The following is a 27600-nucleotide window of genomic DNA, read 5'->3' as shown; positions in this document are numbered from 1 at the left end:
GGATATTTTAGCACCGTTGAGAGTGTGTCTAGTACCTGTCTTTGAATGCTGTTAGTTCAATATCCCTTTGCTGCAGTGGAGCATGGGAAAGAATATTGACCACCAATGACATAAAACAGTTAACGAGAGATTCATTAAGCTGCTCTGACTTACAGTGAAGAAATTTGTAATGACTTTCCCACAATCCTACTGTTAATTAAAAAAAAAAAAAGGCAGAAGTGCAGCCTATCTGATCCTCAAAGCATCTAGAGAACCGTCCTTAAGGGGTGGCTGATAACCATTCAGGAGAAAGAACTGCGGGGCCATGATGACAGACAGCCTTGTACCTTGTACCAGGCATTTCTTAAAAAACAACTTCATGCTGTAGATCACAATTTAATGTTCGTAGTAGTTCTATGTGATGTTTTAATTTTACTTTATGAAACCATTTCATTGTTGAACTGCAGAGGGAGATGCATGCTTTCCTGGCCTGGTGACTCTGACAGCTGGCGAGCAGATTGATGTGCCATTTCGAATTCTGACATTTACGACAAAGACCTCTTGCTAACCATTTATTAGATCCCAGAAGATAAAACAGGCTTGTGTTTGGTTTGTATATACCATTGATATTATCTGCTTCAAGCCATATCTCTACTGCCTCAAAACTGTAAATTTTGATTAGAAAACTGAATAAACACTGACTTAAGGAAAATAAATTTGGGGTTTTTGCCATGTTCTGTTTCTGTGCCTATATGTAGTGATATTTTCTTCTCTTTGCAGCTTTAAGGACAAGAAGCCTTCAATTTTGTGCATCTAAAATACTGAACGTGCAATAAAGCAGAAACTAGGACCAAAGTAATACAACAAATCTTACACAAGTCAGTCATCTGTTTTTTGCTTGACTGAGATTATTTCTGGGCTAGTGTCTAAGAAGAATGATGACAGAGAACATACACCTACAGACAAAGGACTAGGTGGGGGAGGCAATTTAATGCTTTGATTTGGAGGCCTTGATTCTTTTTTAAGGGAGGAATGGGATGAAGTAAATAAATGTACTCCTAGATATAGCTTAATATCAGTTAAGAGAAGAAAACTGCTGTTTAGATACATGTCATTATCTTTGTCTTTTTCATCAGCATCCTTCTTCACTGATGTGAGAAAGTGAGACATTTTCAGTGTGATTTCCTAAGGAAGAGATACGGAATTGTTCTGCCGTTCTCCAGCAACGTTTGAAGCTATTTGCAAACGGTAAGCAATGACATCAGTGATCTCAAAGCTGCTGCAATTCTAGAGGTAAGTGGAGGCAGACGAGGAGAGACAGAGCCATGGAAGTGCCTCTGCGGTGGCACGTGGCCTCTCTAGGTGTGATGCTGACACACCTGCCTGCTGGTGGGTCTGGATGCAAGTCCACGCGGCATCTGCTGCATTTCACACATCAAAGCAGTGATAACTGCAGGTAGCAGGAGGGTGCTGGGGAAAAGCACCTAACCAGAAGCTCAGGAAGCTGTCAGGAGCTGTGGATGTTATAAAGGGGACAGAGATGCTGTACGTAGGTGGACCTGGGAGAGAATTAAAGGTGATGTAGAGGAGGAGTGCCAGAGACAGAAGAGCATTGACAAGTTTATTGAGGGGTGTAGGTGAATACAGTGGGAGGAACCTGGAAGTACTGTATGTAGTGGCTGAGCACTGGGGTAAATCCTGTAGCAGTGGGAGAGCTCTATGGGACAAAGGGGGTGACAGAAATGTAGCATAACTGAGGATTTGCAGAGGAGGTTACAAGCTGGAGTATGCAAGGGATGCAGATTAGAGACCTGTAGGAGACTGGCCTTCATTAGTTCCACTGCTTAAAGAGCAGCTCTTCTTGCAAATTTGTTGGTTATTTTCAGTTAACAAATGTTATCTCTGTAATACCATTTTATATGGAAAATACCATGAAATGTAAATGTAATTTATGTTCTCAACAACCCAATGTTCTCTTTCTTCTGAAATGATGCATCTCATCACAGCTGAAGTGCACTGTACTGTCAGGTCGGGAGGTCAGTGCTCGTAGTCCACCTCATTTCTTCAATGGGTATAAAGAGGCGCATACAGTTAGTCTGATACTTTTCACCAGCCAAGAATAAGGGGCCATGTGTGTTGCCATCCGACCCTCATGCAATGTTTCTATTTTTTATTAAATGCACTAATCCTACCTGATTTATTTGCTAGATGATGGTTTGCAGTATTGTAATCAGGACTTTCGTTTTATGACATCAAGATAAATTTTAGCTCTGCAGAGTCTCAAGTTTGTTTTTATATTTCCAAGTCTCTGAAATAAGCTATATAACCTAACATCTCTTTAAAAGTACTAAGGCTGGCCAACTGAATTACGTATTTATGCAAAGGTAGTGGCTGCTGTTAAGCTGATTGTGTTTGAATACAGTGATTATGTCTTGTGATTGCAAGGAAGTGTGATTAAGGCCATGTGCAGTCTGCAAAGTATGAGCCAATAAACTGCTTTGGCCAGAAGTGCTATTATCTGAAATATGTAAGAGAAGTGGAAGATGAAGCTTTAAAAGAAATAAGATACATAAATGGTGTATTAATCGTAAGTGCTTGGACATATGTTGTCTGTCTGACACAGCACATTCACAAAGTGCCTGTTGTGACTAGAATTTTACAGGGTCTGTCCCAAGTTGTATTTGTGCAGCATGGTGAATAGCTGCATTTGTAATGAATAAGAAGAATGTAAAAAATGTTAAATAGTGTTTTATTGCAGATTTAGAATGAGAAATGACCTGCAAGCCTGAAGAGTAGCGTCAGACAAAAATATTTTAAATAGTTGTGCCTAGCAAACACAGCTATTCAAATACAATGTGTGCTGTCTACCAGAAGATGGTGCCCTAAAACACATTCAATAATTTCAGTTTTTAAAAGCTGGGATCAATTCCAAATGAGTATTTTTAAAACATGTCAGAGCAAGGTGATTTGCAAGCGTATCACCCAAGTCCAAATACATATTAATATCCAAACTTAATATTCCAAAAAGCTTGCTTAGTCTTAAAGTTATCATACTACAGATTAACATGTAGGACATGGACAAGCAAAACAAAGCAATATAGACAACAATACAGCTACCACTTCAAAGAAAATAAAAACTTCAGTTTCCCTCACAAAATAAAAACATTCCTCAATGTATTTTTTCTATGTTTTTTACAAGTGGTTTTTTTATTTGTTTGTTTAATCAGGCTTAAAATAGATCAGAGGAAGCATAAACATTACATTATTCACCAAGAAACTGATCCATTTTAAAACTGGAAATCAGAGCGGTAAATCCCTGAGTAATAATAAGTCTTATTTACCTTGTGGACTTCAAGGTACAATTTCATTGTTTTCTTAATATTGAAGACAAGGAGGGAAATGGCAAAAAATCAGGGAGCATCCAATTCTCTTAAGCGAGCCTGTGGAGCAGCTTCAAATTGTTAAATTGATGAAGCGAGACAAAGAACTCCCTCTTGCATTGTGCTAGTAAAATCACGTCTGATATAACATGCACTACAAGAAATCAGTGGCATTTTTGCTGTTGTCTCCAACAGGGGTAAAGTTTCACTGATGAATTCTTACATTTAGAGATTCTCCACTTTGTTGGTAATAAACTGTTTGCAATTCAGGGAGACAAAATCCCCAGCAGACCATCAGGTCTCACTGCCCGTTGGCTTGTTCAGCATTTCCTTGAAGGCACTGGCAATTAAAAGAAACAGGAGTGCACTGCCTGGGAGGCCCAGCCAGCTGATATTCACAGATCAATAACTCCACCTGGCTTTTTTGCTCCCTTTAGGTCTTAGACAAAGGGGTTTATTTAACAGAAGCAGCTGGCTTTCCTCAATATCTGATCTACTGATATAACTTAAAATCAGGCACAAGGATTACCTCACCAAATTAAGAAATGAAGTTCGGCTTTCATAATACTCAGTGACAGCTCTTGTACTCCTAGTTGTGCAAGTGTGAGTCTTCTGGCAATATATACATTTTAATGCTGGTTGTTAAAATTAAGCAAATAAATTTTTAAAAAGTGGAGAGAAAAACATGTCAGGATTGTCGGTCAGTAATTGACCAGTACTTAGGGGTTTCTTGTATATAACAGTAAGGAGAATGATGAAGCTACTGATTACAGAAACAGCAGCTTTCACTTTGCACTTTTTGTTTGCACGGCCCAGCACAGATGGTCCTCTATGAGAAATGCAGTAGTGCTTGAGTGTGCTGTGTACCACTGCAAACGTCTTTATTTCACCCATGTGGGCTACATCTGTGGCCATAGTGTGGATAAATGTTCACTATGTGCATGACGGACGTACAATTTACTGGTGAAGAGCAGGTCTGTAGTATTGCCCCTGCAGCAGGGCTGAGATGGGAACACTGTGCAGGGATAGTCCGGCCCAGGGCTGCAACACGCTTGGCTGGGCCTGGCTTTGAGGATTTACTGACTGAGCACGAGCTTTCAACAGTAAAAGTGATTTTGATCATTTGATCCACATTGCTTACTAAAAAGGGCTGTTTCCTTAGATTCACCAGATTCTCTTAGTCCTCAGTATGTTTTTCCCATGAGTTCATATTCAACAAAGCACATGCTCTGACGACTTAACCTACGAAGAGGCTTACCGCAGAAACTTGCTACCAGTCGGCCGCAGAGAGAGCACAGAACTGTGCTGCCCTAAAAGGAGGAACAAGGGCAGATGTGTGGCTCAGAAGGACAGAGCTACAGAAGGACAAGCTCTTGCTGTGGCTTATGCTTCTGACTTCATGCAGCATCAGCTCTGCAGTTTCTGCTGTAAGGACAGCTGCTCAAAGTGCTTCCTTGCGTGAGCACATAGGCACAGCCCCCCAGATATGTCCTACCCACTGATAGATTACTAGAAAGCAAACTAATGTCGTAAAGTTGGTGATGCGGGGTTTTTTTTAATCAAAAACTTAAAATAGAGTAAATTACTTTTTTCTTTACATGTGCTCTGATGGATCAAGTTCCAGGTTGTCCATGAGCCACTCCTCGTTTCTCAGGAAGACAGCTTTATAAAAATTGGCAGTAAGCAGCTCAACATCCATAACAGGATAGATCATCCTAGTCCAGGCCCCAGGAACGACTGACGCAGCTCTGTGCAGGTACGCTTGCACCATACCCTACTGTTCCACAAGTACTAAGCTGCAGAAGCACATGGTGCTATGTAATGAGAGATGTGAACATAGAGTAGAGAAGAGCACTTGACCCCCAAGACTGGTTGTATTTGCATTCGTATGTTCACACTGACAGCGCACTACCTCTGTCATGCCTAGGAGATCTGATTTTCTGGTATTGCTCTGCACATTTACATGGTTTGTTGCATTTTTTTTCTTTATTTTTTTTTTGCTTGCCTCCCCTGCACACACAAACACGTTGCCAATCAATTGCCCTGCACAGCAGGGGACATTTTTAAGTACACAGTTGCTTTTAATGTTTAATTAGGTATGATAACAGGTTAAAATGTTCTTGGTGGGCAGAGTGCCTACAGATCAAACTTGCAACCTATTTCTCTCCTCACAGGGTGCTCAGCACCCAGCACTGTAAGGACACAACCTAGGCACCTATTGTTGGGGTTTTTGTAAGTATTTTTGCCATCAACACAAATGACTGACAGAGATTCGCAGTTTAGTTGTAAAAAAATCACATGCAGGCTACGGTTTTGTGTCGGAGCGCTCGGGAAGCAGCCATTTCAGAGGCGGTTTCTCTGACAGCCTTTTCGTGCGTGTACAGATGTAGACGGCAAGCAGTGCTGAGTCTGGATCAACAGATTGCTGAATCAACAGATGAAGCTCCTGCAAAGTTACACTGACAGCAGCGTGCTTTCTTAAACTCGTGTCAATTCATAGATTGCTTTAAGCCACGATACGTTTATCATATGTCTCAGTACTTCCTTTTTTTGTTGTTGTTGTTTTTTTTTTAATAACTGCAAATAATTATCAGTTGCCGTGTTGAAGCACAGGTCCTTTCAGCAGAGTCACCTGGCCGGTTCTGGGGATTTCGCACAGGTGTGAGTCACTTGCAGCGGCGGGGCTGCTCCCGACACCCCGGCCGCTGCACACAGCGCCGCGGTGCCGGTCCCATCCCCTGGTGCCGCCGCGGCGGGACGAGCCCGCGGGTCCCGCCGGAAAGTTCCAGTCGGGGCGCGGGCGGCGGAGGGGAGCGGGGCGCGCGCCGCAGCCCGGCGGGCGGGAACGCGGTTGCTCAGCGCCTGACAGGGCGCTCGGTGCGCTGGGCCCCGGCTCCCTGCCCGCGGGGCGCGGTGACAGCCCCGCCGCCTCCCGCTCCGCGGCGAGGAGCGGTACCGCCCGCCCCGGGCAGGGCTGGGTGAGCACCGGCCCAGGAGGAGAGCGGGCAGCGCAGAAGGGAGCTGCCGGCCCCGCCGCCGAGCAGCGCCGCGGCCGCCCTCTCCCTGACTGACTCGGTGAAAATCATTGTTTGGCTCCAGCATTAACTACATTCCAGCGGGACGCAGCGCCCAGTCTCCTTCCTCGCATTCCTGCCCCACACAAAAGAGTCCCTCCCTCTTTCGCCGCGCCCCGCGCTCCGCTCGCCGCACCGCGAAGCCCCTCCGGGCCGGCCGCCGCCTTCGCCCCCCGCCCGGGGGTGCGGGCCGGGCTGCGGCCCCGCCGCGGGGCGGCCGGCCGGGGGCGGCGGGGGCAGGGAGCCGCCGAGCGCAAATTCCTCCGCGCAGCGCGCCATTGACTGGACCGAGCAACTTATTTAAGGCTGGAAAGTGACACAGGGGCTCCTCGTCTCTGCTCGCCGCGCTCCGCCGGGCAGCCCGGCCACACCGAGCCGAGCGCCGCGGCGCGGGGATGCCGCTGAGGTGACTGCCGCCTCGCCTGGCCGCTGCTGAGGAGCCCTCCCGAGAAGGAGCTGTGTCCCGCCGCTGCCCCGCCAGGACCGCGGGAAGGGGCTTTCCCTTGAGGTGGTTTTTTTGTGTGTGTGTGGTTTTTTTTCTTTTTTTTTTCTTTTTTTTTTTTCCCCTATTGTGGGCTGTGCTGTCGCAGAGTTCGCCGTCCCACCCCTGGCCCGCGCTGCCGGGCTCCGGCCGAGCATGGAGAAGTACGAAGAGGACATGGCACTGAAGGCCACCAAGTTCATGGAGGATCTGTCCCTCTACGAGCCCTGCCTGGAGGGTTCGTACAGCCGGGGCGGCCGACGGGACCTGCCGCTGCACCCCGACCTGGAGGAGACTAAGCGGGTCATCGCCGCCCACATGACGGGGGAGCAGAGGGGCCGGAAGATGAACGGTACCGCCGCGCCGCTGCCCGCCGAAGCCTTCCCCGCCGCCCCCTGCGGCAAAGCCGCCCCGCTCCGCGCCGCCAACGGCCGCGCCGCCGCCGAGCCGCCTCCGGCCGCGGGGCCGCCGTGCTGCGAGGAGGGGCTGTGCACCCGCTCCGAGGTGGCGCTGCCCTGCTACAGCGGCTTCGCCGACAAGGGGAAGCGGTACTCGGCCGAGGGCTACCGCTACGCTGCGGGCAGCGCCTACGAGGGCGGCTACGTGGCCAAGGGTGGAGGACGAGCACCGGGCGGCCCGGACGGCAAATACGGTGCCGCCAGTCCGCGGGCCAGCCTGGCCGCCTCCTCGCCGGGCCCCGTCGCCGAGCACGGCAAGTTCTCCAGCCCGCGCTCCAGCCTGGGCGGCGCGGCCGCGCTGCCCTACGAGAAGTTCTCCAGCCCTCGCTCCAGCCTGGTGGTACCCGGCCAGGAGAAGTACGGCAGCCCCCGCGGCAGCCTGGTACAGTACGACGGCGCCGCCCTCAGCCCCCGCTCCAGCTACGCCAGCACGGCCAGCGATACCAGCAAGCACTCCAGCCCCCGTGCCAGCCTCACCAGCTACGACGGCGGCGGCAGCAAGCCCAGCAGCAACCGCACCAGCGGCATCAGCATGGGCTACGACCAGCGCCACGCCAGCCCCCGCTCCAGCACCGCCAGCCAGTACTCCTGCACCACCAGCCCCCGCTCCAGCTACTCGGACTCCAGGTACGGCCCGCCGGGCAGCGCCGAGCCCGAGGGGGCGGGCGGCGCCGGGCTCGCCCTGGCCAGTCCCCGCTCCAGCCTCTGCGGCCCCGAGGGCCGCGGCGCGGCCGGCGCCGCCGTTGTCAGCCCCCGCTCCAGCATCTCCAGCCAGAGTTCGCGGAGCTCCCGCGGCTCCATGAGCGCCTACCCGGAGCTGCAGCTGCCCTCGCCCCGCTCCTCCCTGCTGGGGCCCGGCCTGCAGGAGGACGGCGCCGTGCCCGAGCTGGGGGACGTCTACCACAAGATCCATGCCCAGTCCCCGCCGCGGCACGACCAGCAGCACCCGGCCGCAGCCCCCGAGGCGGCGCCCCCGTACCCCTACAGTCCGACCAAAGGCTCTGCTTCGGCTCCCAAGTTTAAGCTCCCCTACCAGGTGACGCCGAGCCGGGAGAGCGGCCCCAGCCAGGCGGAGAGGCGGCTGGAGGCGCTGACGCTGGAGCTGGAGAAGGAGCTGGAGATGCACATGAAGAAGGAGTACTTTGGTGAGTGAGCCGCCGGGTGGAGTGCGGGCGGCCGCGGGGCTGGAGGGGTGAGCGGCTGAAGGGTGACAGTATGTGGGGCCTGCCTGGAGCCAAGGGGTTTGGCTGTGGAGAAGGCGAGTGTGTGATGTCTAGGGCTGCTCTGGACCAGGTACCTGCTGAAGTACCATGTTGTCATAAATGCTGTTAGAAGTGCTTGCACTATAGCTCATTCCTGGTGTTTGATCTCCCCCTTGCCAGGTTTGTCAGGATGTGGGGTGTTTCTCCTTCCACGTGCGAATGGGAGACTTATCTGAGGTGTTACAGAAGCTCTTTGTGCTGTTGGGGCTTACTTACAGTGACTCTCATTTGCCTCCTTTTATCTTGGGCTGCTGAAGCTTCACTGATATAACCTCCAGCATCCCTGAGGCTGTGGTATTTGCAATCATGCTCCTAGGCCAGCTTAGATAACTTATATAGATGACGAGCGTGACTAGCGAAGGAATTTTTAGTGCCTCATTTAATATAATCTTTGTGCTAGTTCAGAGTGCCTGTTGGAGCCCGGCATTGTTTCTGCCCTGCAAGGCCTCGCAGGGTCAGCTCAGCATGCCTGGCTGGCGAGGGTCAGTGTTGTCCCTGGGACCAGAGCAGAGTTTGGTAGAGAGGAGAACCCTCTGTCCTTGCTGTGGCAAAATCAGCCTGTTGGTCATCTCCTGAATTGTTGTTGCTTCTTGATAGAACAGAGTAATTTCTAGAAATGAGTGAATGCATTTTGTAGTCTGGCTAGTTAGGATTAAGGTCCCTTGTCTGTCTTTTCTTGTACTGGGTGGAAAAGGCCAAAATGCCTTTGAAAGATGACCCTTGAGCATGCAAATGCTGCCCTTTTTCTCCTGTGCTGGGGACTCCAGGTGAGCCTGGTGACTGCTGGATCTGGGCAGCCCTTGGGAGCAGTTTGTCTCCTGTTTGAATGAGGGATGAGGGCTCTCAGGGGTGTAGGAGCTCCTGGCAGAGGATGGAGAAAGAGACCTGGGAAGATGAGGGGCTGAGGATGAGCCAGCCCCTGTCTGTGGCCTTTGAGGGGACAGTTATCTCTGCGCTTTTGTGTACTGCCTGAGCATGGGGGAGAGAGGCTTCTTGGCTGTGTGTGATTTCTGACCAACATGAGTGTTGCTGGGGATGGAGACATGCATTTCCTTGGTTGCTGATTTAAACATGAGGATCCAGACCACTCATGGCACAGCATTAATGTACTCTACACAGAAGGGAGGAGTTTCGGGGCTCCTTGCAAGTGTTTGTGGGATGCTTGTAGAGAGACAGACCTGGCTGGATCAGCAGAGGTAGCTGAGCAAGCAGTACTCTGTCCTGCCAGGAAAATCTTTCTGAGAACTGCAGCAGCATAGTTTCTACAAGCTCTTGTGCCCAGACAAAGGAAGCTGAATGCAGTGCTTACTGCTTCCCTCCATCCTGTGTGGGGCCAATAAGCTGGTGATCATCCGCTGCATCTTTTGTGATGTCTGGCACCTGGCGTGGTAGTACTCACCCTCACCGGCTGAGTGACTTTAGCTGAGGACAGTAATGATTGGCTTCTGAGTCTGTATATCAGCTGGATGGGAGGGTTTGTCAACACGCTAACTGCAGCAAATGTTGTCTTCAAAATTTCTGTGGTTCTACAGTGAGAGACTGAGAAATAATACATATTCAGAGTAAGAAACAAGTTATAGCTGTACGGAGCCTCTGAGGGGGGTTTCCAGTGGCAAGGGGAGCTGGGTGTGCAGTCAGGGACTCCAGGAGAAGCCCTGGGGAATCTATTGTGTGTTCTTCTTATTTATAAGAATTCACCTCTTGCGAGTGTCACTACTTGCAGGTATATTCTGTAGCAACATGTTGCAGCATGACCTAAACCTCATCGGAGGCATCCTGTGTAGGATCAGCAGTAAACTTGCACATTTATGCCTAGAAACTGTATTTACCAGCTGCTCTTGGTATTTGTTGTAGCAGCACAAAACAGCACTGCTGTGACTTGCATCATGGAAGCAGATGAAACCCAGAAAACTGGGGTGCTTTAAGAAAGAAAGTTGATTTCTGTAGGTTGTTGGGGTTTTGATAAATCCTAGTGGGCTTGATCCTGCCCTTCTGGTTCAGATTACCCATGGGGGTGTATGCTGAGTTTTGGCAGAGCAAAAGTGCATGAGGGGTTGACAGGTATGACAGCAGACTGATACGTCAGACAAGGAGAGCGAGAACAGAATGAGGAGAAGTTTGCTATTTAGTTTGGCTTACCTGAGAGAGTCTTAAACAACATTAATAAAGGGAAGCAAGGAGAAGTGTATTGATTTGCGTAGCAGCTTGCACGTGCTACAGGTGAAATCTTTGCTTATGCAGTCACTCTCTTAGCGCAGGTGTCTAGCATGCTCCAAAGGCAGTTGTTCTGTGGTGCTCATGGGGAACAGAAGTGTTGAAACAACAGTCTAACAAGGTAGAGGGAACAAAGGAGATGGTTTAGTGTTCCTGAATTAGATGAGCTCAATTGTCTAATGAGTAAATGTTAATTTTACTGTCTTACGTGTCCTCCTTGCTGCCTCACCTCCCCCTCTTCCCTGAAAGAAAAAAAAAATTGAGCAGTGTTATTTTGAAACTGAGATCAAGTGACTAACGAGTCCTCTTTGGGGGCAGAACAACGCTATCCTGCCTTCATTCTCTTTGTGGATCAGTTGGTCTCAGTGTTCCCCTAAGCACACTGGTGCTCGTGGTCCCTGGCTGCTGTCCCACAGCTCACTGCTCTGCTTCAGGAGGAACCTGTAGCTAGGGGCAGATACAGATGATAAAGGACATGTACAGGGTTTGAGCATTGGAGAGTCACTGGGGGAGTCAAACAGTGTGCAACCTGGCAGGTCCAGGGCCCTGACAGCCATCTCTGCCCATGCTGGTGTGAACAGTTCGGAGCAGCGCTGTGCTGGGAGCTTTGCTTTACTGCTTCACCCTCTCCATCCTCCCCTTGCTTCCAGCAGGCTTCAGTGCATCTGTAGAGAGAATGAAAACGCCCTTCCGCAGTTGGTTTAGTCTGACTGAAGATGACAGTGCTGTAAAAGGAGCGCTCTGCATCTGCCCTACCCCCAGCTGCACAGCTGAGGTAGCACCCTGCCACTTCCAAATGCTCCCACCAGCACGTTGCAGCCACATGTGCTCACTGATCTTACAGAAAATGAAGCCTGCAGAGAAGAATGGGGAGAGGGAGGGTTGTTTTGGGCTGGATCGGTGAGCTGCTCCAGTTCATCCCTGTTGATGGAGCTGGCTGGAGCTGACCCAAGGGAGAGGGTGCAGACTGTGAGGGCTCCAGGAGGCTGAGACTGTTCCTTTGGTGGCAGCGTGCAGCTGGATTGGGTAAAGCTGTGAGATTTCATCCCTTGTAGTTGCTTCCTGTGCAACCCCTGCCCAAACTGCTTCATCCTCAACCTTCTGAGACCCCTGTCAAAGTACTGACTGTTTAGTAAATGTGCTTAGTTTTCTGTTAGATGCTGAGAAGAGAGGTAGTAAAAAAAAGTACTTTAACTCACTCTCATAACTTCTTAGCTGAGCATTTGCATGTGATGACGTGAGTTCTCAAAGCTGTGTTTCAGGGATGTTTTAAATTGAATGTGCATCGTGAGGTGTCAACAGGCCATTTGTGGGTGTTGGAAAGTCATCGGCTCAGGTGCTGGCTTGAATTCTATTTACTTTGCAGAATTCTTCAGTCTGATGTCTCAGTGTTGAAAAAGACAGTTCAAGAAGAAAAATTTATTTTGTCTTGTGCATCCAAAGCAAAGCTGTCCTTGTGGACTGACTGCAAACCTATAGCTTGTCATCTGCTGGGCAGGGAAATGTCATCGTGTTAAACAGTCATGCTGATTTGCTGTTGTTTTTGAACAAGATCTCTCTGCATGTCCTGTAGCTCGGCTGGTGTGTTGTCAGAAATGGAAGGAGAGTCGACAGAGGGGCACAGGCAGCAATTGGATGTTCCTGGCAGCCCCTGCTGTGCTGCAGCCATTGTCCAACAAGGGCTGTCTGCTCATCTTGGTCATGGTGGTGGGATCCAGTGCAAGCAATGACTTAATTGTCTTGCCTTCTTCAACCAAAGAGGATGTGGAAAAGGTACCGTGAGACTAGGGAGGTGAGGGGAGCAGGAATTGTTCCCGCTTGCGATGAGTCTTGAGAGTGACAAGCAAGTTTGCAGCCTTGCATGCTTTCTTTGATGCCCTCATGTAGTGTCCTTTGTGAAGGTATTATACTTTTCCTCATCTCTGCACATCGAGTGTCTTCCCTACCCATTGCTGCCACCTCAATCCTGTAGCTCTCATGTCCAATATGCAGAATACAGCAAGTTTGTAGCACATGTGGTACTCCTCAGTGAGAAACAACCAGTCCTGTCACAGTGTGTTGTCACCTTTCTTGTCTTCCACAGGCACCTTTGTCTGACCCTTCTCCACCCCGAGGAAAATAGCCCTTTTGTTGGTACCGTGTAAGAACTTTACCAAGCGAAACCGGGGTTGATTGATGTCTCAGAATGACATTCTTACCCTAGCAAGTAGGCTTAACTTTTGAGAGCTCCTGGATCTTTCCAGAAAGCCACACAGTAGTACTAGCTCACAGGTTTTGGAGCTCCACCAAGAAATGCTGCTGATAACATCCTGTTGAAAAGCTTTTGACCTGGTAGGTAGGTGAAGGGAAGAAATAGATCCCTAGACCCATCGGGGCCCTTTCTGCCCTTTATGTACATAGTCATCCGTGAAAATCAGTTTCTTTGCATTGAGAAATCCTGCTGACATTGCAGGATTGGCTTTTAGGTCCTGCAATGTGCTTGTGAGTTCAGAGTTGCGTGTTCATGTTTGTGTGTGCAAGTTGATGTGACAGAAGGGTGTAAATACAAGTGAGGTCAAAATTAAGACAGATAAATGTTAAATCTCTTGAAGCTGCATTGCTTAAAGATGAAATTTGAAAATCTGAATTAAATTTAGGTGAGTTTACAGTTGGCAACCAGAACACTTAAGATGTTTGTTGAGGTGTTGTTTTCTGTCTTATGATTTCCTGAAGCTTTCATCGTGAAACATTAGATCTTTCCATCAAAACAGAGGTAATGGTCAATATATCATGTTGTTTTTGGAAATAAGCAAAGATTCATTGTCTGGGAGTTACTTTTGTATTTCTCTTTATCTGGGCCTAGTAATCCACTTGGCTTTGCTAAGTAGCTGAGATCTTTCAGCTTTTTCAGTCAAGGCTGTGTAAAAAGTATTACTTTTCCACCAGGTTTGAGCCTTTAATAGGCAAACATCTAAATAGAAATAAACTTACATGGTGTGGTCTCCTGAAGCATTCAAACAGGTCATGTACTTCAGAGTTCAGTTTTGCTAATCTCCCAATTACAGCTGGAAAATACATTGATGAAGCTGCTTTTGAGTGGTCAGGCTTTTTTAGCTGAAATGCAAGAAAGCTGTCAAAAATGGGGTAAGGACAGGGGAGATGTTTGTTCACTGGGGAAGGTGTGAGAAGAGCTGCAGTGGGAGATGCTGGGGTACACATTAGTTCGCAGCATCTGGTCGCTCGCAGCTGCCCCAAGCCTGCCCTCCTCTCACTGATCCCGCACTGAGACCGCAGGCAGCTGTTGCGGTAGGGGGACAGTGAATGGTGTTGCTGCCTGTGTTTGGGTGCATGAGAGAGAGGAGAGGGGAAGAGAGTGAATGATGGACTGAGTGGAAGAAATAATGGTAAATAGTGGTAGGGAAAGCCTGGAGCTGGAGGCTTGTCCAAAGGGAGGAAGATGAGGGGAGAGAATGTAGGAAGAATTAAAGACAACAAAGACAACGCAAAAAATAAGTGTGATAATGCAAGTCAACAGAGCTTAAAAAAGTCTTCTAAAAGTTTGTGGGGTTTTTTTGTCTGTGATGTGAAATATCCTATGAAGGATGTGGGAGTGGTCCTAGATGGTTTCTTGCAGTCCCTGCTAGCCATGCACATCCTCGTGAGTCTCCCTGAAGCTGGGGAGTGATAAACCATGTCACGTGTAATAACAGGAGGAGAGAGATGTAGAAAGTGTGTTCATATTTTATTAAGTACTAGATGCATGCAACATGTACAATTAACATTAAATTGAAATTTGGGCAACTGTAACTTGCACAGAAGCATGTTACAAGTGAGGACAACTGCTTGCTTACCTTCAGTTGCAGGAAACTTGACTGTGAATAGGGATATTATTTGATGGAGAATGTGTTTTGCTTGGTTTTGTTGTTTATGCCTTTATTCTTGTGTTCTCTCTCTGTTGTTTTGAAAGCACTGTATGCAGAGGGGGATGGTGACTTCCAAAACCACCACGCTTTATTAGGGCTACAACTGTTGAGATTTCCAGTGCAGAGGTTTGGTTGTATCTTATAGAGTTGGCATAGACATATGTCCAGCTGCGGTATAGTAGCTCCTGGTTTAATTTTTACCCGTTCCTGCCGTGTTATGGTTTGGGAAACATACCTATGTGTGTACTCCTGTGAATGTTGTACCTGGTTGCTTTTGAGCCACACGGTGATGCAGCAATGCACTAAAAGGGAGGGAAGGGATGAGCCACCCAGCTCCATGGGTCTGGAGTACAAAATGTGTGCAGAGAGGAAGTTTTCTTTTTACCTGTTTCAAAGGGTCTGTATCTTTGTGGAAATGAAATTGGTTTGCAAGGGTTGAGTGGAGCCCTGTGTTGCGGTTTGGTCTGGAGCGTGCTGTGCTGCTGGTGATCGTGGCTGCTGTGTGAAACACTGGGCAATTAATTAGATGAACTTGGTTTTTAGGGCTCTGTCACAAGCTCAAAGCCAGGTCTGTATTGTGTTCCTCAAGAAAGAGGCTCTTGAATTCCCAGGAGTAACATCACCTTTTAAATTCATCCTTCCCCCTGTGCCCACCCCCATGCTGCACCCCCAAAGCCCCGAACAAGCCAAACTACACACGCATATAAAACAACCCACAAAAACCCAACAGTTGGTACACCCTCCTAGGTGGGTCAGGGAGACATCCTAGGCAACGTTCAAAGTGAAGTTTTCTAGCAGAACTTAACTTGTATTAGCTGCCTCTGTGCCTGATATTCCACAAAGATATATGTGTGCAAACTTCCAGTTTGCTGTTAAGTCACACACTGGAAATTGGTACATGATGGTGTGTGAATTGGAAGTAAATAATTTAATGGATTCTGTGGCCGCTGCATTTTGCAGAGTAGAAACGTGACCCTGTTGTGAAGGAACAGGTAACTGTCAAAGTAGCTCTAGTTATAATGTGATTGAAGTTGAAGGTTCTTAGTGGAAAAATTCGGAAAAGTTCTATCATTTTTAACATTTAAATTGTATAAATGATACAACTTATTGTGCTTCTTCTGATAGCTTGGTGGTAGTAACAAAGATACTGGTCTAGGCTGAAATCCTTCTTATCCATGCTTAATAAATTAAGATGTCAATGTCTCTGTTACAGCCATGTGGATGTTAGATGCTTAGAAAGCCTTCTCAAAGCAAGAGAATTTGCCAAATACTAAAATGATTATAAAATAAAAAAAAAATCCACCACATTTTTCAGATGTTTGAAGGGGTTGTTCATCAGTGGAAAGAAAATAGCAGTGATAAGCCAAACAGTTCTACTAGAACAAAAAAAAGTTTTGCAGAAACTTACCAAGCTCTAGGCTTGGCCTCCTACCTACATGACATGTCCCCAAAGCTGTCACAGGACAGCTCTTCATGGCACTTTGGCTGAGTTACAGCCTGGGGTTCTCCACCAGCGCCTGCAGGCCCACAGCATTGGAGCATTTGTCCCCGACACAGCTCGGGTGCTGGTGGGGGGTGTAATCCTGTGGTGCCATCCAAAAACAGCTGCCTGCCAGCTGGGTGCTTGAGCAGCAGTCCTTGTTGGGGCGAAGGTGTGGGGATCCTGTGGGTCTCTGCTCTCCTGTGGGTTCTCGAAGTCCATGCTGTGTCTCGCAGCCTGACAGAGTGGAGAGGTGTTGCTGTCTGGCTGAGTTGTGTCCAGAATAATTTTATATTCTGTGACTGGAGAAACTAGATGTCTCTTTGAACATAATGTGATGTTTGGGGTTTGTTTGTTTTTTAATGCCCATTCTGACTGCTTCCTCTGTGGCAGGGCTGGGAATATGTGATATAAAGCAGAACTGTGAAGCAGCAAAAAGGAAGAAATGCAGGAATGTGCATGGTGTCTGTAAGTTTTATTACAAGCTCAAAAAGACTCATTCTGGAGGGCTGAGTTTCACTGCCTGAAAGGTTCAAGTCCTGACAGGACAGAGGTACTTGGGGCTATGATGTGGCATTGCTTGGAGATGCTCCAGGGGCGTGACGGCTCCCATGGCTGGAAGCAGGATTCTCCTTGGCTTATTTGGGATCAGGACCAGTCTTCAGCTTTTAACAAAATTAGCAGATGTGCTGATGATCGACCAATATATGTGAGTGTTTGGCTGGATTTTTCCTTCTCTTTCTACTGTGCCCATGTGGATGCTCTCTCTAGAAGTAGATTTTTCCTTTTTTTTTCTACATTGGAGCAGATATTCTGTTGTGTGGTATGTGTTATCTCTTTCTATTAACCTCACTGTGTTGTTTACACTCCCTGTCAGCATAGCTTTGTTTGTTACTGTGTTGTGAGGCAGAGGAGCACGAGAAAACATCCAAGCAAGTCGTATATCTCTTCCAGCTGGAGTATTTCACATTGTCTGGAACTTCATTCTGTGTTTTTTTGGAGCAGTTTTACTGAATCTTTAATGTCACATTCATGCGTTCCAGCAAACTTTTAAGAAAAAGCCTATGACTCATCAAGGAAAAACCCCAGCAGCACGGAGCACAAACACTCATTTAATGCTCAGCTGAGAACTACTGTGCATATAGAACATGAAAGGGCTTACAGAGAGGGACTCAGCTTGGAGTAAGGATTTATTTTTAGTGACACCTATTTCCAAATTTGAGATCCTGGAAAAATTCCTCTTAGCGGGTTTTGTACACAAACTTGAAGGCAGTTTGGTTTAAGCCTCTGTGTTGCTGGGGTTGTGGTGATGCATGTGTGCTGACAGGTGCAGCTCAGCTGTTGTCCAGTGTGGCTGGAAGCCCTGACCCTCCCTGCTGCTGAGAGAAGGGGGCAGCAGGGGCAGCTACTGCATGACTTGGAAGAAGGAATGGATTGGCTTGATGTGATTGGTGCTGCCCATCAGGGTTGGGCTGGTGTGGGTTCTGCTGATGGGTGCCACACGCTGTCTGCATGCTGGACGTGTGCTTGGAGTTTTGCTCATGATGAGTTTTTATGAGCTGAGGTACCTAACAGAGAACGGAGTTTCTCCAAGTGCCAGGGATGAGGAGTCAAATGACTTTTAAGAGGGATGTGATTGAGTTGGAATAACAACATGAATACTTAAGGCTAGATTTGGGGGGAGATGGTTAATTCTCAAAGTCTTCAATTGTGGACAGCAGCACTGGGATGTGTCTAGCTTGCTGTGAGGGTTAATGCATGTATTTGTGAATATTGGGTTAAATGCAGGATAGGCAGTATGCAAATGTAAAGAACATCAGTACCACATATTGTAATGGAATAGCTAGGGAATGGATCAAATGGACAATGAAAAGGCATTTAATAGGTTATGGAAGGCCATCTCTGGCTAAGTACTGTTGCTTTTTTAAGAATTTGGCTGAACAAGGCACGTTTCAGTTTAGAACATGTTTGCATTTTTTGTGAGAAGTAGATGGCTATTGTGGAAGAACTCTTGGGGACTCTGTTTTCCTGGCCATCCAAACATTTATTTGACTGGTGAACTGTTTCGCTTGCGACACCGCAGAACCTCTGGAAAGTGAAAACAAGATATTTTCTCCCTTTCAATGTGGACACTTGAAAAAAATTAGAAAATTTCAAAGTTAAAGAGAAATGAAAAGCCATTCCTAAATACGTTTTGACAGCTTTGCATATTTAGATGCCCCAGCTCACTTGGATAATATTTCCTGTGGTCCATGGAGACTCTGTGGCCTCTCCCAGGGAAATAACCTTTTGTTCTGCTGGTTGTGGCATAAACCTTTCTGTGTACTCCCTGCAGGGAACTGGGATCCCATGGGTACAGCTCCTGGGCTGGAAGTTGGGTGGTTCTGCTGCACTTTGTTCATCTCCTTCAATGTCGCCTCTGTGCTGGCAGTCCCAGCCTCTGCAGGGTTTTGGGAAGCATCGGGTAAGGCCAGCCCTGAACACAAGTCCCTGACTGGGTCACTGTGGTGTTGAACTTGAAACACAAGGACATGCAACTGTTTGCGTATGTCCCAAACCTACATGCTAGTTATTTGAGGTTCATTTTTGTGTGTGGGCTTTGCACGTGCAAAACTGCAGCAGGCATGCAGGGTCTAGTTGATTGGAAACCTTTGTTAGAAAGGGATTTCTAACAAGATGGGAAGAAACATTATTTTTTTAAATTATTTTTTTAGTGTAATAAATCAAGTGCTGACCTGACTGAATTGCAATAGCCGAGTTCTCTGTTGCTGTGACTTGAATCTGTTTGCCTGGCCGTGCAGATATGACATTGCTTTCAGTGGTGTTAGAGTAGGATTTTGGTTTTGCGTTCTTTGTTCCTTGTATGAAATTCCTCCTAAATCCATTTGTTTGGGCCGATGTTGGATAGTTGGAAAGTAATCACTGGGGGAAAGGATTCTGAGCAAGGAGATAGTGAATAGACTTTGCCACTTATTAATGGTTTCCTTTCCTCAAGGAAGTGTACTAACCCAGCCATGTGCTGCTGTCCGCTCTGCCTGTTCTAGTCATTGACATGCAATGCAGCAGGATTGGACCTGTGTTGTGGCAGTTTCCATGCTGTTAACCTTGAGCATCCCAGTTCTCAGGCATAGATGGGGGAAACAGGTAATTTGTCAGGGCACAAAACAGAAGTTTCGATGGCAGCTAATAACTGTTGCAGCTCTTTTTTTGCCAACCAGTTATAAGAAAATTCTCTGCAGTTGGTGGGTTGCCCACTTTTAATCAAACCCATGTTTCACAAATCTAAACACTCAATAGAAAACAGAGCTGCGCAACAATTGAGTGTATTAGAGTCCAGGTTTGGGGCTGATTTGAGAAATAAGCATTTAATTTTCTGAAGTGTAGGTCGGTAGCTGATCTTCTTAGAAAGTGTATTGGCTTGTTGTATATGTTCTGGGCAGAGTGAGGCTGAGCCTCTCTGGTGCAGCCCTGTGAGGCAGCAGTGGCTCGCAGCAAATGATGCACTTGCTCCGCGGGAAAACCCCTGTGGCTCAGGTGTAGACCTTAATGGCTTAACTTGGGAGAAAAGAACCTCAAGACACCTCAAAATAAAATCCATATAAGGTATTAACTAATTAAATTTTTGTTCGGAAAATGGAACACTTATCTGATAAATCCAGACATTCCTCATTCATGACAGTCCTGGTTAGGTCATGGGAGCTTGTTTGACTTGCTGCTGATGGCTTGGAGTCACCTCTAGTTGTTTTTATTACACCACAGCGATCTGGGCATGAGTAAATTCCACATCTGTGTTTTGCCCTTGTCGTGTTTCTCTGCATGAGCTGCCCAGCTGCCTCTGCACCTCTCTGGACATGTTCAGCACAGAGCTGTCAGTTATATGGCTGCTTTGTGCTTTGGCTGTAAAAGCGATGTGTGGTTTATATGGGAACTTGGTATCTTGACAGACGCTAATTTCTTCCAAATTGTGATGTGAATAACAAAGAGCAGGTGGAGTTAATGCTGTGAAAGAGGGCTATAATGTTCTGAAAAGTCTTGCTGACCTCTTTCAGCTTGTACAAAGCCAGCTATGGGCACTGAGTTCCCAGGTTTCTCAGCTTGCTTGCAGGAGATGGGTTTGTGGAAGACGCATGTAAATCCTAGGAAGGCTCCCTGTTGCAGAAGCTGAGATCACACCATCTCGGAGCCCTGAAGTGTCTGTGTGATGAGACTAGATCCAAGGATGGAACCTGACTTTTCCATGCGTGTGATTTCAGCAGGGTAGGGTAAAGGTTGTGTCCAGAAGTGGAGTTCTGCATCCTCTGCTTTTCCTCTCCTTGTTGCCTCCTACCCAGAACAAAAGTCGCAGGTATGAAGGCTTAAACCTGGAGCCGCTGTACTGAGTAGAGGAACAGGTCTGGGCATGGGTGATGCACGTAACACCCGTTGCCTCTGATCTGCAGGTGGTTATAGAGAGCACCCTGATGCTGTATGTGCTGTGAATAATGTGCTGGTGGCTTTGGATACTGTTGCCACTTTCTTCCTTTGGCAGCCTTTTTTGCAGCAAAATAATAGGTGCTGTATATTAATACCTAATTTTTTTTTCCCTGAAATTTTTGCAGCCATCAGCTATTGTCTCAGATGCTGTTTTACAAACAGTTAAAAAGCTTGCTGTTTTGCTTGGCCTGGAAGGAGAATCTCCCAGTCTCACTTCTGTATGTTGTTTTTGAGGGAGGCATTCCCATGCAAGGCTGGCGAGGGCGGCTGCATCAGGAGGTGTTGCCCAGTCCTGGAGAGTGATGCAGGGCTTCCTGGAAGCCACACAAGCAACATGTGCAAAGCCAGGCCACTGCCAATTCAGAGAGGGGGGGAAAAAGTCAAATCCACAGCAGGGTTAGGCTTGGAGCTTTGAACGCAGCACAGGGCAGATGCAAGGCAAGGTTTGCCCTTTGCTGTAGTTTCTGGCAGAGTGGAGGTGTGGCAATTCACTTGCCAAATCCCACCTTGCCATAGAGCTTCAGAGCCCATGGCTTGTGCCATGGGCTGGAAGGACTCAAGAGTGCCAGACCATGCTTGTCTAGGAAAAAAGAAACAAACAACCAAAGAAAAAAAACCCCAAACAAACAAACAAAAACCAAACAAAACCACCACAGAAAATCCCCCTGACCTATTAGGAAAAGCGGAAAAGAGAAGGGGTAGCTTGGGTTAGGCTGAAGCAGCCTTGCATGCTGTGTAAGAACAAACTGATGTTACTCTTCTGGGAAGAGGCTTTCTCAGCCCATGTTCCACACCTGGGAGGAATTCAGGCCAGTGAGGTACCAGCCCAGAAAGAGGTGATCCCCAGAGGCTGATTTGCATTTATTCACAAAGAAAATACTTTGAAGATGCTCCAAGTGCAGACTTGCAAACGAGCTTCCTGGTGTGCCAAGTGTGTGAAGCTCTGCCCTTCCCTGTGCCTCGGCTCCCCACCTCGCGGGGCTTTGCCTGGCTTCCCTGGGGGGCTGGCAGGAGTGCTGATGGGCAGGAGCAGGGAGCAGCTCGGACCCAGCTGCCACAGTGGTGACCTGGCTCTGGCTGGGCTCCCTATCTTGCTTGTGTGTCAATCTGATTTATTTCTGCAGCTCATGAAAGGGAAACAAATAAAACCAAAACAAACCACACACACACATACAACCAAAACAAACAAAATCAAACACAAACAGAAACACCCTAGCTCCCAAGCTTAAGCCCAAATCGTGGACCCCTTTGTGGGTAGAACTTCCATTGAAGTTACTGGGTGTGATTATTGCAAGGTCAGAGAAAAGTGTGCATTGAGGGTCTGGATGAGATCCTTTTCTTTTTTTTCTGACAAAGTACCCCATGAATAATGAGTATTGGCTTAAAGCCTTTTTTTTCCCAAAAGGTTGTTCCACACAGTGTGCCTACATGGGGAATTTCTGCCCCTGCTCTGCAGGTGGGATGACAAGCCAAGGGGCTGCTGGAGGCAACTGTGCCTGGGTTGGAGCAGAGCAGGGGACTTGGGGAGCTGCCTGCGCTGACCGCCAGCTGTGCTGTGTGTTGTGATGGGGGATGTTCAGCATGAAGCTGAATCCCACCCTGTGGAACGCACAAATGTTAGCTGGCCCTGAAGCCACAGATATCAGAGTAACAAGTGATGTAAGAATTTTTCCCTTTTATATCCAAATATTGCTTCCTCTAACTCTTCCAGCCCATGTGGTTGGATGAGGATAAGGTGCAGCAGCAGTTCCCAGTAGTCAAGAGTTCTTCTCTTATCTTTTGGGTGGGGATTGTTCCTGTCTTAACTCCTGTCCCCTCTCAGTCCACAAATACAAGGCCTGTACAGGCTTGTGCAAAGACCTTGGCTTCTGCAGGGAGGTAGCTGCTCTGGTCCCTCAAGGTTGCTACAACTTTTGCTGTGATATTTCAAAGGAGGGAGGAAGAAGCATGCAGGGTGGAGTGGTGGGGAATGGCTCTCAGAGGATGGGTCACTCTGGGAGTGCCCACTGTGACTGAGCAGCTCACCAGCAGGTGTGTTCGGGGAGCTTTAAATTAACATTCCTAATCAACGTGTAAAATGTGAACGAGAACTTTGATTCAAAAAAGGAGAGAGGGTGCCGCTGAGAGCTCTGGCAACTGGCAATATTTGCTTGAATTTTTGAGAAACATTATTTCATCTTTATTATGAAGCTTATGCCTGTGCGTTTGCCTGTGTCCTCCCCTGTCGTGTGTCCCTTCCCCGCCTGCCCCATTTGCTAGGCTTTTGCAATATCAAGGCATTGTTTCTTGGTCAAGAACTGGCAGCACCAGGACTGAGCTTAAAGTGGCTATAAAACCGCTTTGGTTTTATTTTGAGCACAGAAACAAATCACAGAGGCACTGTGGGGGAATGTTAGGTTATAAGTTTTATTTTCCTTATATATGTTTTGAATTGGATTAGGACTACAGCTAAACTACACTGAGATTGATGGGAGTCTTCCTTCCTCAAAGGCCAAAAGCTACACACCCAGGTGGCAATAGTTTGTCAAAACATTTCCCTAAACAGTAGACATTCCTGTTGTAAAGAAATATCGGCAGCTGGGCCGGTATGCTGGTGGTACAGGCTCAGTTCTGCACACATCATTTGCTCCTGTAATGCTACTGTTTGGAAAAAAAAACTAGTTACTAGCCAGAAAGAGTATTCAATAAGCCTGTGAACAAATTGTTTGAATTTTTTGGACTATGCAGCCTGCAGTTTTTCACCAAGGAGTTGGCTTAAGAGAACAGTCAGTGTTGTCTTGGGGTCTAAATTTAGAGTAAGGTTGTCTCCAAGGTCAAGTGTGGCCATTTCCTAACAAATAACTGCATATTTGTTCTTGTCCTGCAGCTCAAGGCCAGGACACTAACTTTTAAGCGTAGGGTGGGAAAAAGGTGAGGTTATTCTGTTCTATACAGGCTGGAGTGTAGATTTGAACAGAGGACAGTCCACGTGCTTGATCCTAGATAGGAATTAAATATTTCAAGTTCTCTTCTGTCAAAGTGCTCCAGGATCAGGTCTTTGAGAAACAGCAGCAAGTAGTGCACGGGGCCATTGTATAGGGGAAGAAGATGCTGGGGGACACCCAGTATTTCAGGTCTGAGCTCAAGTTCCTTCTGCTGTCAACAGATGCTGTTTCATCAGGTAAAGGTGTGAGATACCTGCCAGGATTTAAACCCAGTACTGTAGAGGAATGCAGCTTTTTTCTGGGTAAGATGAAAGTTGCTTGGCTAACTCTTATGTGATATCACAGATCTTTACAGCGAGCCCGTTGGTTCAAGGAAACATAAGGAAAAGGATACATGCTCATCCTGTGTTTTCCCTGCCAGAGCCATTCCTGTCAGCCTGAGTCACTGGCACCACTGCAACATAGAAGCTGTGGCTCCCATCAAATGAAAACCAACAGGGAAGTGACCATTTGCACTGATTGTTTAGTTTTTCTTGCTTTGGTTGAAGAGACGTCTCTCTCTTTCTGGCTATGGTTGAAGACAACCAGAGAAGATGTTTTGTGACTGGTACTAGTTTGGAACAGAATCTGTTTTAGTTGAGGATAAACAATGGTTCCTTCTCTGAAATGAATAAATAGCTCCTCTCCAGAAATGATAAAATCTTTCATTTCTCAAAGGCACCAGTGGGAGAAGCAAGGGATGTGTAGGTACCAGTTCAGTACCAACTCTGTACTTCACTGCTAACCTTACAGAGGCAGCACAGTAGAGAGATTCTTCATCAATTTAGTAAAAGCAGCCTTTATTTCCATGGATATAATTACAGAAGAGGCTAGATTCATCTGGAAACAAAGGCTCTAGTAATTAAAAAAAAAATGGCAAAAATAAACACTAGCCACACACACACAAAACTAGCAAAACCCACCACTAATTTTCTTAGCTAGTTTTCAAAAGATAAGCTTGTGGGTTGCGTGGTGTTTGTTTTTTGGTGTTTTTTGTTTGTTTTCAAAGGCAATATTTACAGACTTATTTCTTAGTGGATACAGCGAAAGGAGAGATTCCAAAAAGGCTTTGCTGCAATTAAGGGAATTGTTTCATTGGGTTGTGCTGCAGTGATTTAGCACGCAAGAAGGATAATACCAACTGACTGATTTAACCGCTGATCCTGAATGTTTTGATTAAAGGTCAGACTCAGAAATGCATTTGTTCTTACTTGGAAGTTTAAAGAGAATCCACCTGGGAGTTAGTTCTCTAAGTAGGAACTGAATGTGTAAATACTCACAGGTAGCTCTTTACTTATGCATGTCACTTTGTTGTGAATTTAGGGAAAGCTTTACTTGAAAACTGAAGTTCAGTCTCTACTAGTACTTACAATAGGGGAGAGCATTCCTGTATACTATCCTGACTTAGGATATCACATATATAAATTCTGTACCTTTCTGACTTAAAGGATTTATAAAGTAGCTAAGAAGAAGAGAAGAGGGGTCCAGGAGAGCTGGTTGGTTTTTCAAGTATTGCTGTCTCTAAGCTTGGGAATGGTCCATCCTGACATGCAGGAGGCCTGCATGGATGAGCAAGGAACTCCTAAGGAAGAAATTAAAAGGAAATGTAGGATGTGTTATAGGTGGAAATGGAGTCAGGTGACCTGGGAGGAATATAAAAACATTATCTGAGCACATGTGGTTGGGATCAGGAGAGCTGAGGCTTGCCTGGAGCTGAGTCTGGTGAGAGATATACAGGTTGAGAAGTGCTTCTGCAGATTTGTGAGCAAAGGATGACTGGGAAAATGTGGAGCAACAAGGCTACTGGGGTGGCCTATGATGAAAAGCTTGGTGAATAAGGACAGAGCAGTGGATAATGTTGATCTCAGCTTTAGCAGAGATTTTGATACTGTTGCCCATAACATCCTTTGAGACAAACTGATGAAATACAGACTAGATAAGTGGCCTGTGAGATGGTCTGAAAACTGGTTGAGCTGCTGAACTCAGAGTTGTGATCTGCAGGACGAGGCTAAGTTGAAGGCTAGTCAGTAGTGTGCGCTTGTGGCAAAGAAAGACAGTGGCATCTTGAGCTGGTGCTCAGACCCAAACATCTTGGATCATGGGAATGCTGAAGTTGAATGTGTGCCCTGGATGTCTGATGGGGAGCTGGGTGCCCGTATGCTCTGTGTATGCATTGCATGCCCCCCCAGTTTGTCTGCAAGAGCTGTGTCTAAACGGGACTGCGGGGCCTGGAGGGTTGGGAGTGGGTTGTGTCGTCTTCTGGTGTGGGTAGGTCTTAGGCTGCAGAGGCACTGGCACCCAGTGCCCAGATGGAAGGTCCCGCTGCTGTGATGTGAGCCTGTGGGACAGCTCAGCTCTCATCTGCTCTTCTCAGTAGCAGTGCCTCCAGTGCCCACTTCTCAGGTAGACCTTCTGAAACTTAAAAGACCACGAACACCTACTGCATAGGTTATAATCAGATGTGAATTATCTTTTATTGCTTTTGTCATGATCCTAATCTGAACCACTGCTTTTGGTAGTAGGGAAAATATTTACCACTGATGTTGTACATGGGGTTTCCGCTGGGCTCTGTAATGAGGGATGAACAGACAGCATGGTTGAGGTGGAAAGGGTTACCTCTTGATCACTCCTCTGTGTTTTGCTGAGTATTTTAATTAAAACCAGATAGAGGAAAATTTTTCACAGTTTCTGTTTTTTAGTGATTTTTACCTGCTGCTGAAAATTGCATTAAGACATAACACTGAAGGGATGATGTAAAGAGGAATGAATGCTCCTTTTAGCTGCTATGAATAGAGGCTTCTCATATCAGTTAAGTGTTGACTTTATGAGAAGATTACACACTTCTGTTATTTTTCAGCTGGTCTTCTAAGATGTAAATTAACTAGCATTTCACCACTTCGTGTAACCTTTCAAAATGGACAAGGGAGGTTTGGCTGTTAAATTGCATAAGGTCACATTTATTTGGAGGTGTTTACTGTAACTATGTGTAAAAAAAGTGTGAAATTGCCTTCCTAACCCTTCAGTCTCTTCTATCTTCTCGCTCTTTGGTTTTGCAGTTCCTATGTTTTCTTTTTGTCGCCTGCAGAAAGATTTCTAATGAATAATTGTCCTGGAGGTGTTTGCTCCACAACTGTACTTTAGATGTATTTTTCTAAGTGTTGCTAAAAATTCAGACGTGACTTTGGCTGTCGGATGATTGTGTGTGGTGGAACTGAGTTGCACACTAAATGAGTGATGTTCAGGTGATGGGATGCTTGAGGGGGTAGTGGGAACTCAGGAACACAAGAGCATCTTGCCTCTTGTTTGTCACTTTCACTTGAGTCTGGCATCCAGCTCTACAAGTAGTAGTCCATCTTCCCAAATTCTGCTTAAAAAGAGAAGGCCTTGCCATCTTGGCTTGGAGATGGGTGAGCAGGGGGGATGTGAAGAAGGGATAAATCCTTTCTCCCCTCAAGCTAATAGCGTTTGATATTAGTGATTGAAGCCAAAGTGTATTTCACTGTTTGCATCTCAGTGCCAAGTGCTATTGCAGGACATATGTTCTTTAATAGGAGTGGCTTAGCACTTCAGTGAAGTGGTTGCATGTTTGTTTCTCTGTGGAGGTTATGGGCCAAGGGTTTGGCTGCAGGTGCAGTGGGCAGGTTGTGAAAAGAGCAGATGATGCCAAAACTCCATTATGGCTGAGGTTTGCCTCTTATTGTCAGGTCCTTTCTGAGATAACTTCCTGATCAGCATCTTCTATGTTCTTTCCTCTGTACCCAGCTTTTGCAGAGGAGCCAGGTACTTCTACCCCTGGTCCATCTGTGAGAATGTGAAAAGTGGATAGCAAAAACCCAAGTGTGTTTCTAGTAATGCAGTCTGCTAACTCTGGATGATGGTTTATCACTAGTTGGGAATCAGCACATAACTGAGAGCATAAGCAGAGTCAGCGCAT

The 27600-nt window shown here is 46.8% G+C and overlaps 1 protein-coding gene across 1 annotated transcript in view; it reads left to right on the top strand.

Moving 5' to 3' along the window:
* Positions 1-6104: 6104 nt before the first annotated feature.
* Positions 6105-27600, top strand: part of WTIP (WT1 interacting protein) — an 83973-nt gene continuing 62477 nt past the window's right edge. Inside the window, exon 1 of the mRNA XM_013371162.3 lies at positions 6105-8517. Within this exon, the coding sequence (XP_013226616.3) occupies positions 7071-8517 (1447 nt within the window). The 5' untranslated portion in view covers positions 6105-7070. The remainder of the gene's footprint in view (positions 8518-27600) is intronic.

This window comes from Columba livia, chromosome 13, assembly GCF_036013475.1.
Source record: "Columba livia isolate bColLiv1 breed racing homer chromosome 13, bColLiv1.pat.W.v2, whole genome shotgun sequence".
Taxonomy (NCBI): domain Eukaryota; kingdom Metazoa; phylum Chordata; class Aves; order Columbiformes; family Columbidae; genus Columba; species Columba livia.
Note: the sequence above shows the minus strand (reverse complement) of the source record. Positions and strands in the feature narration are given on the sequence as shown.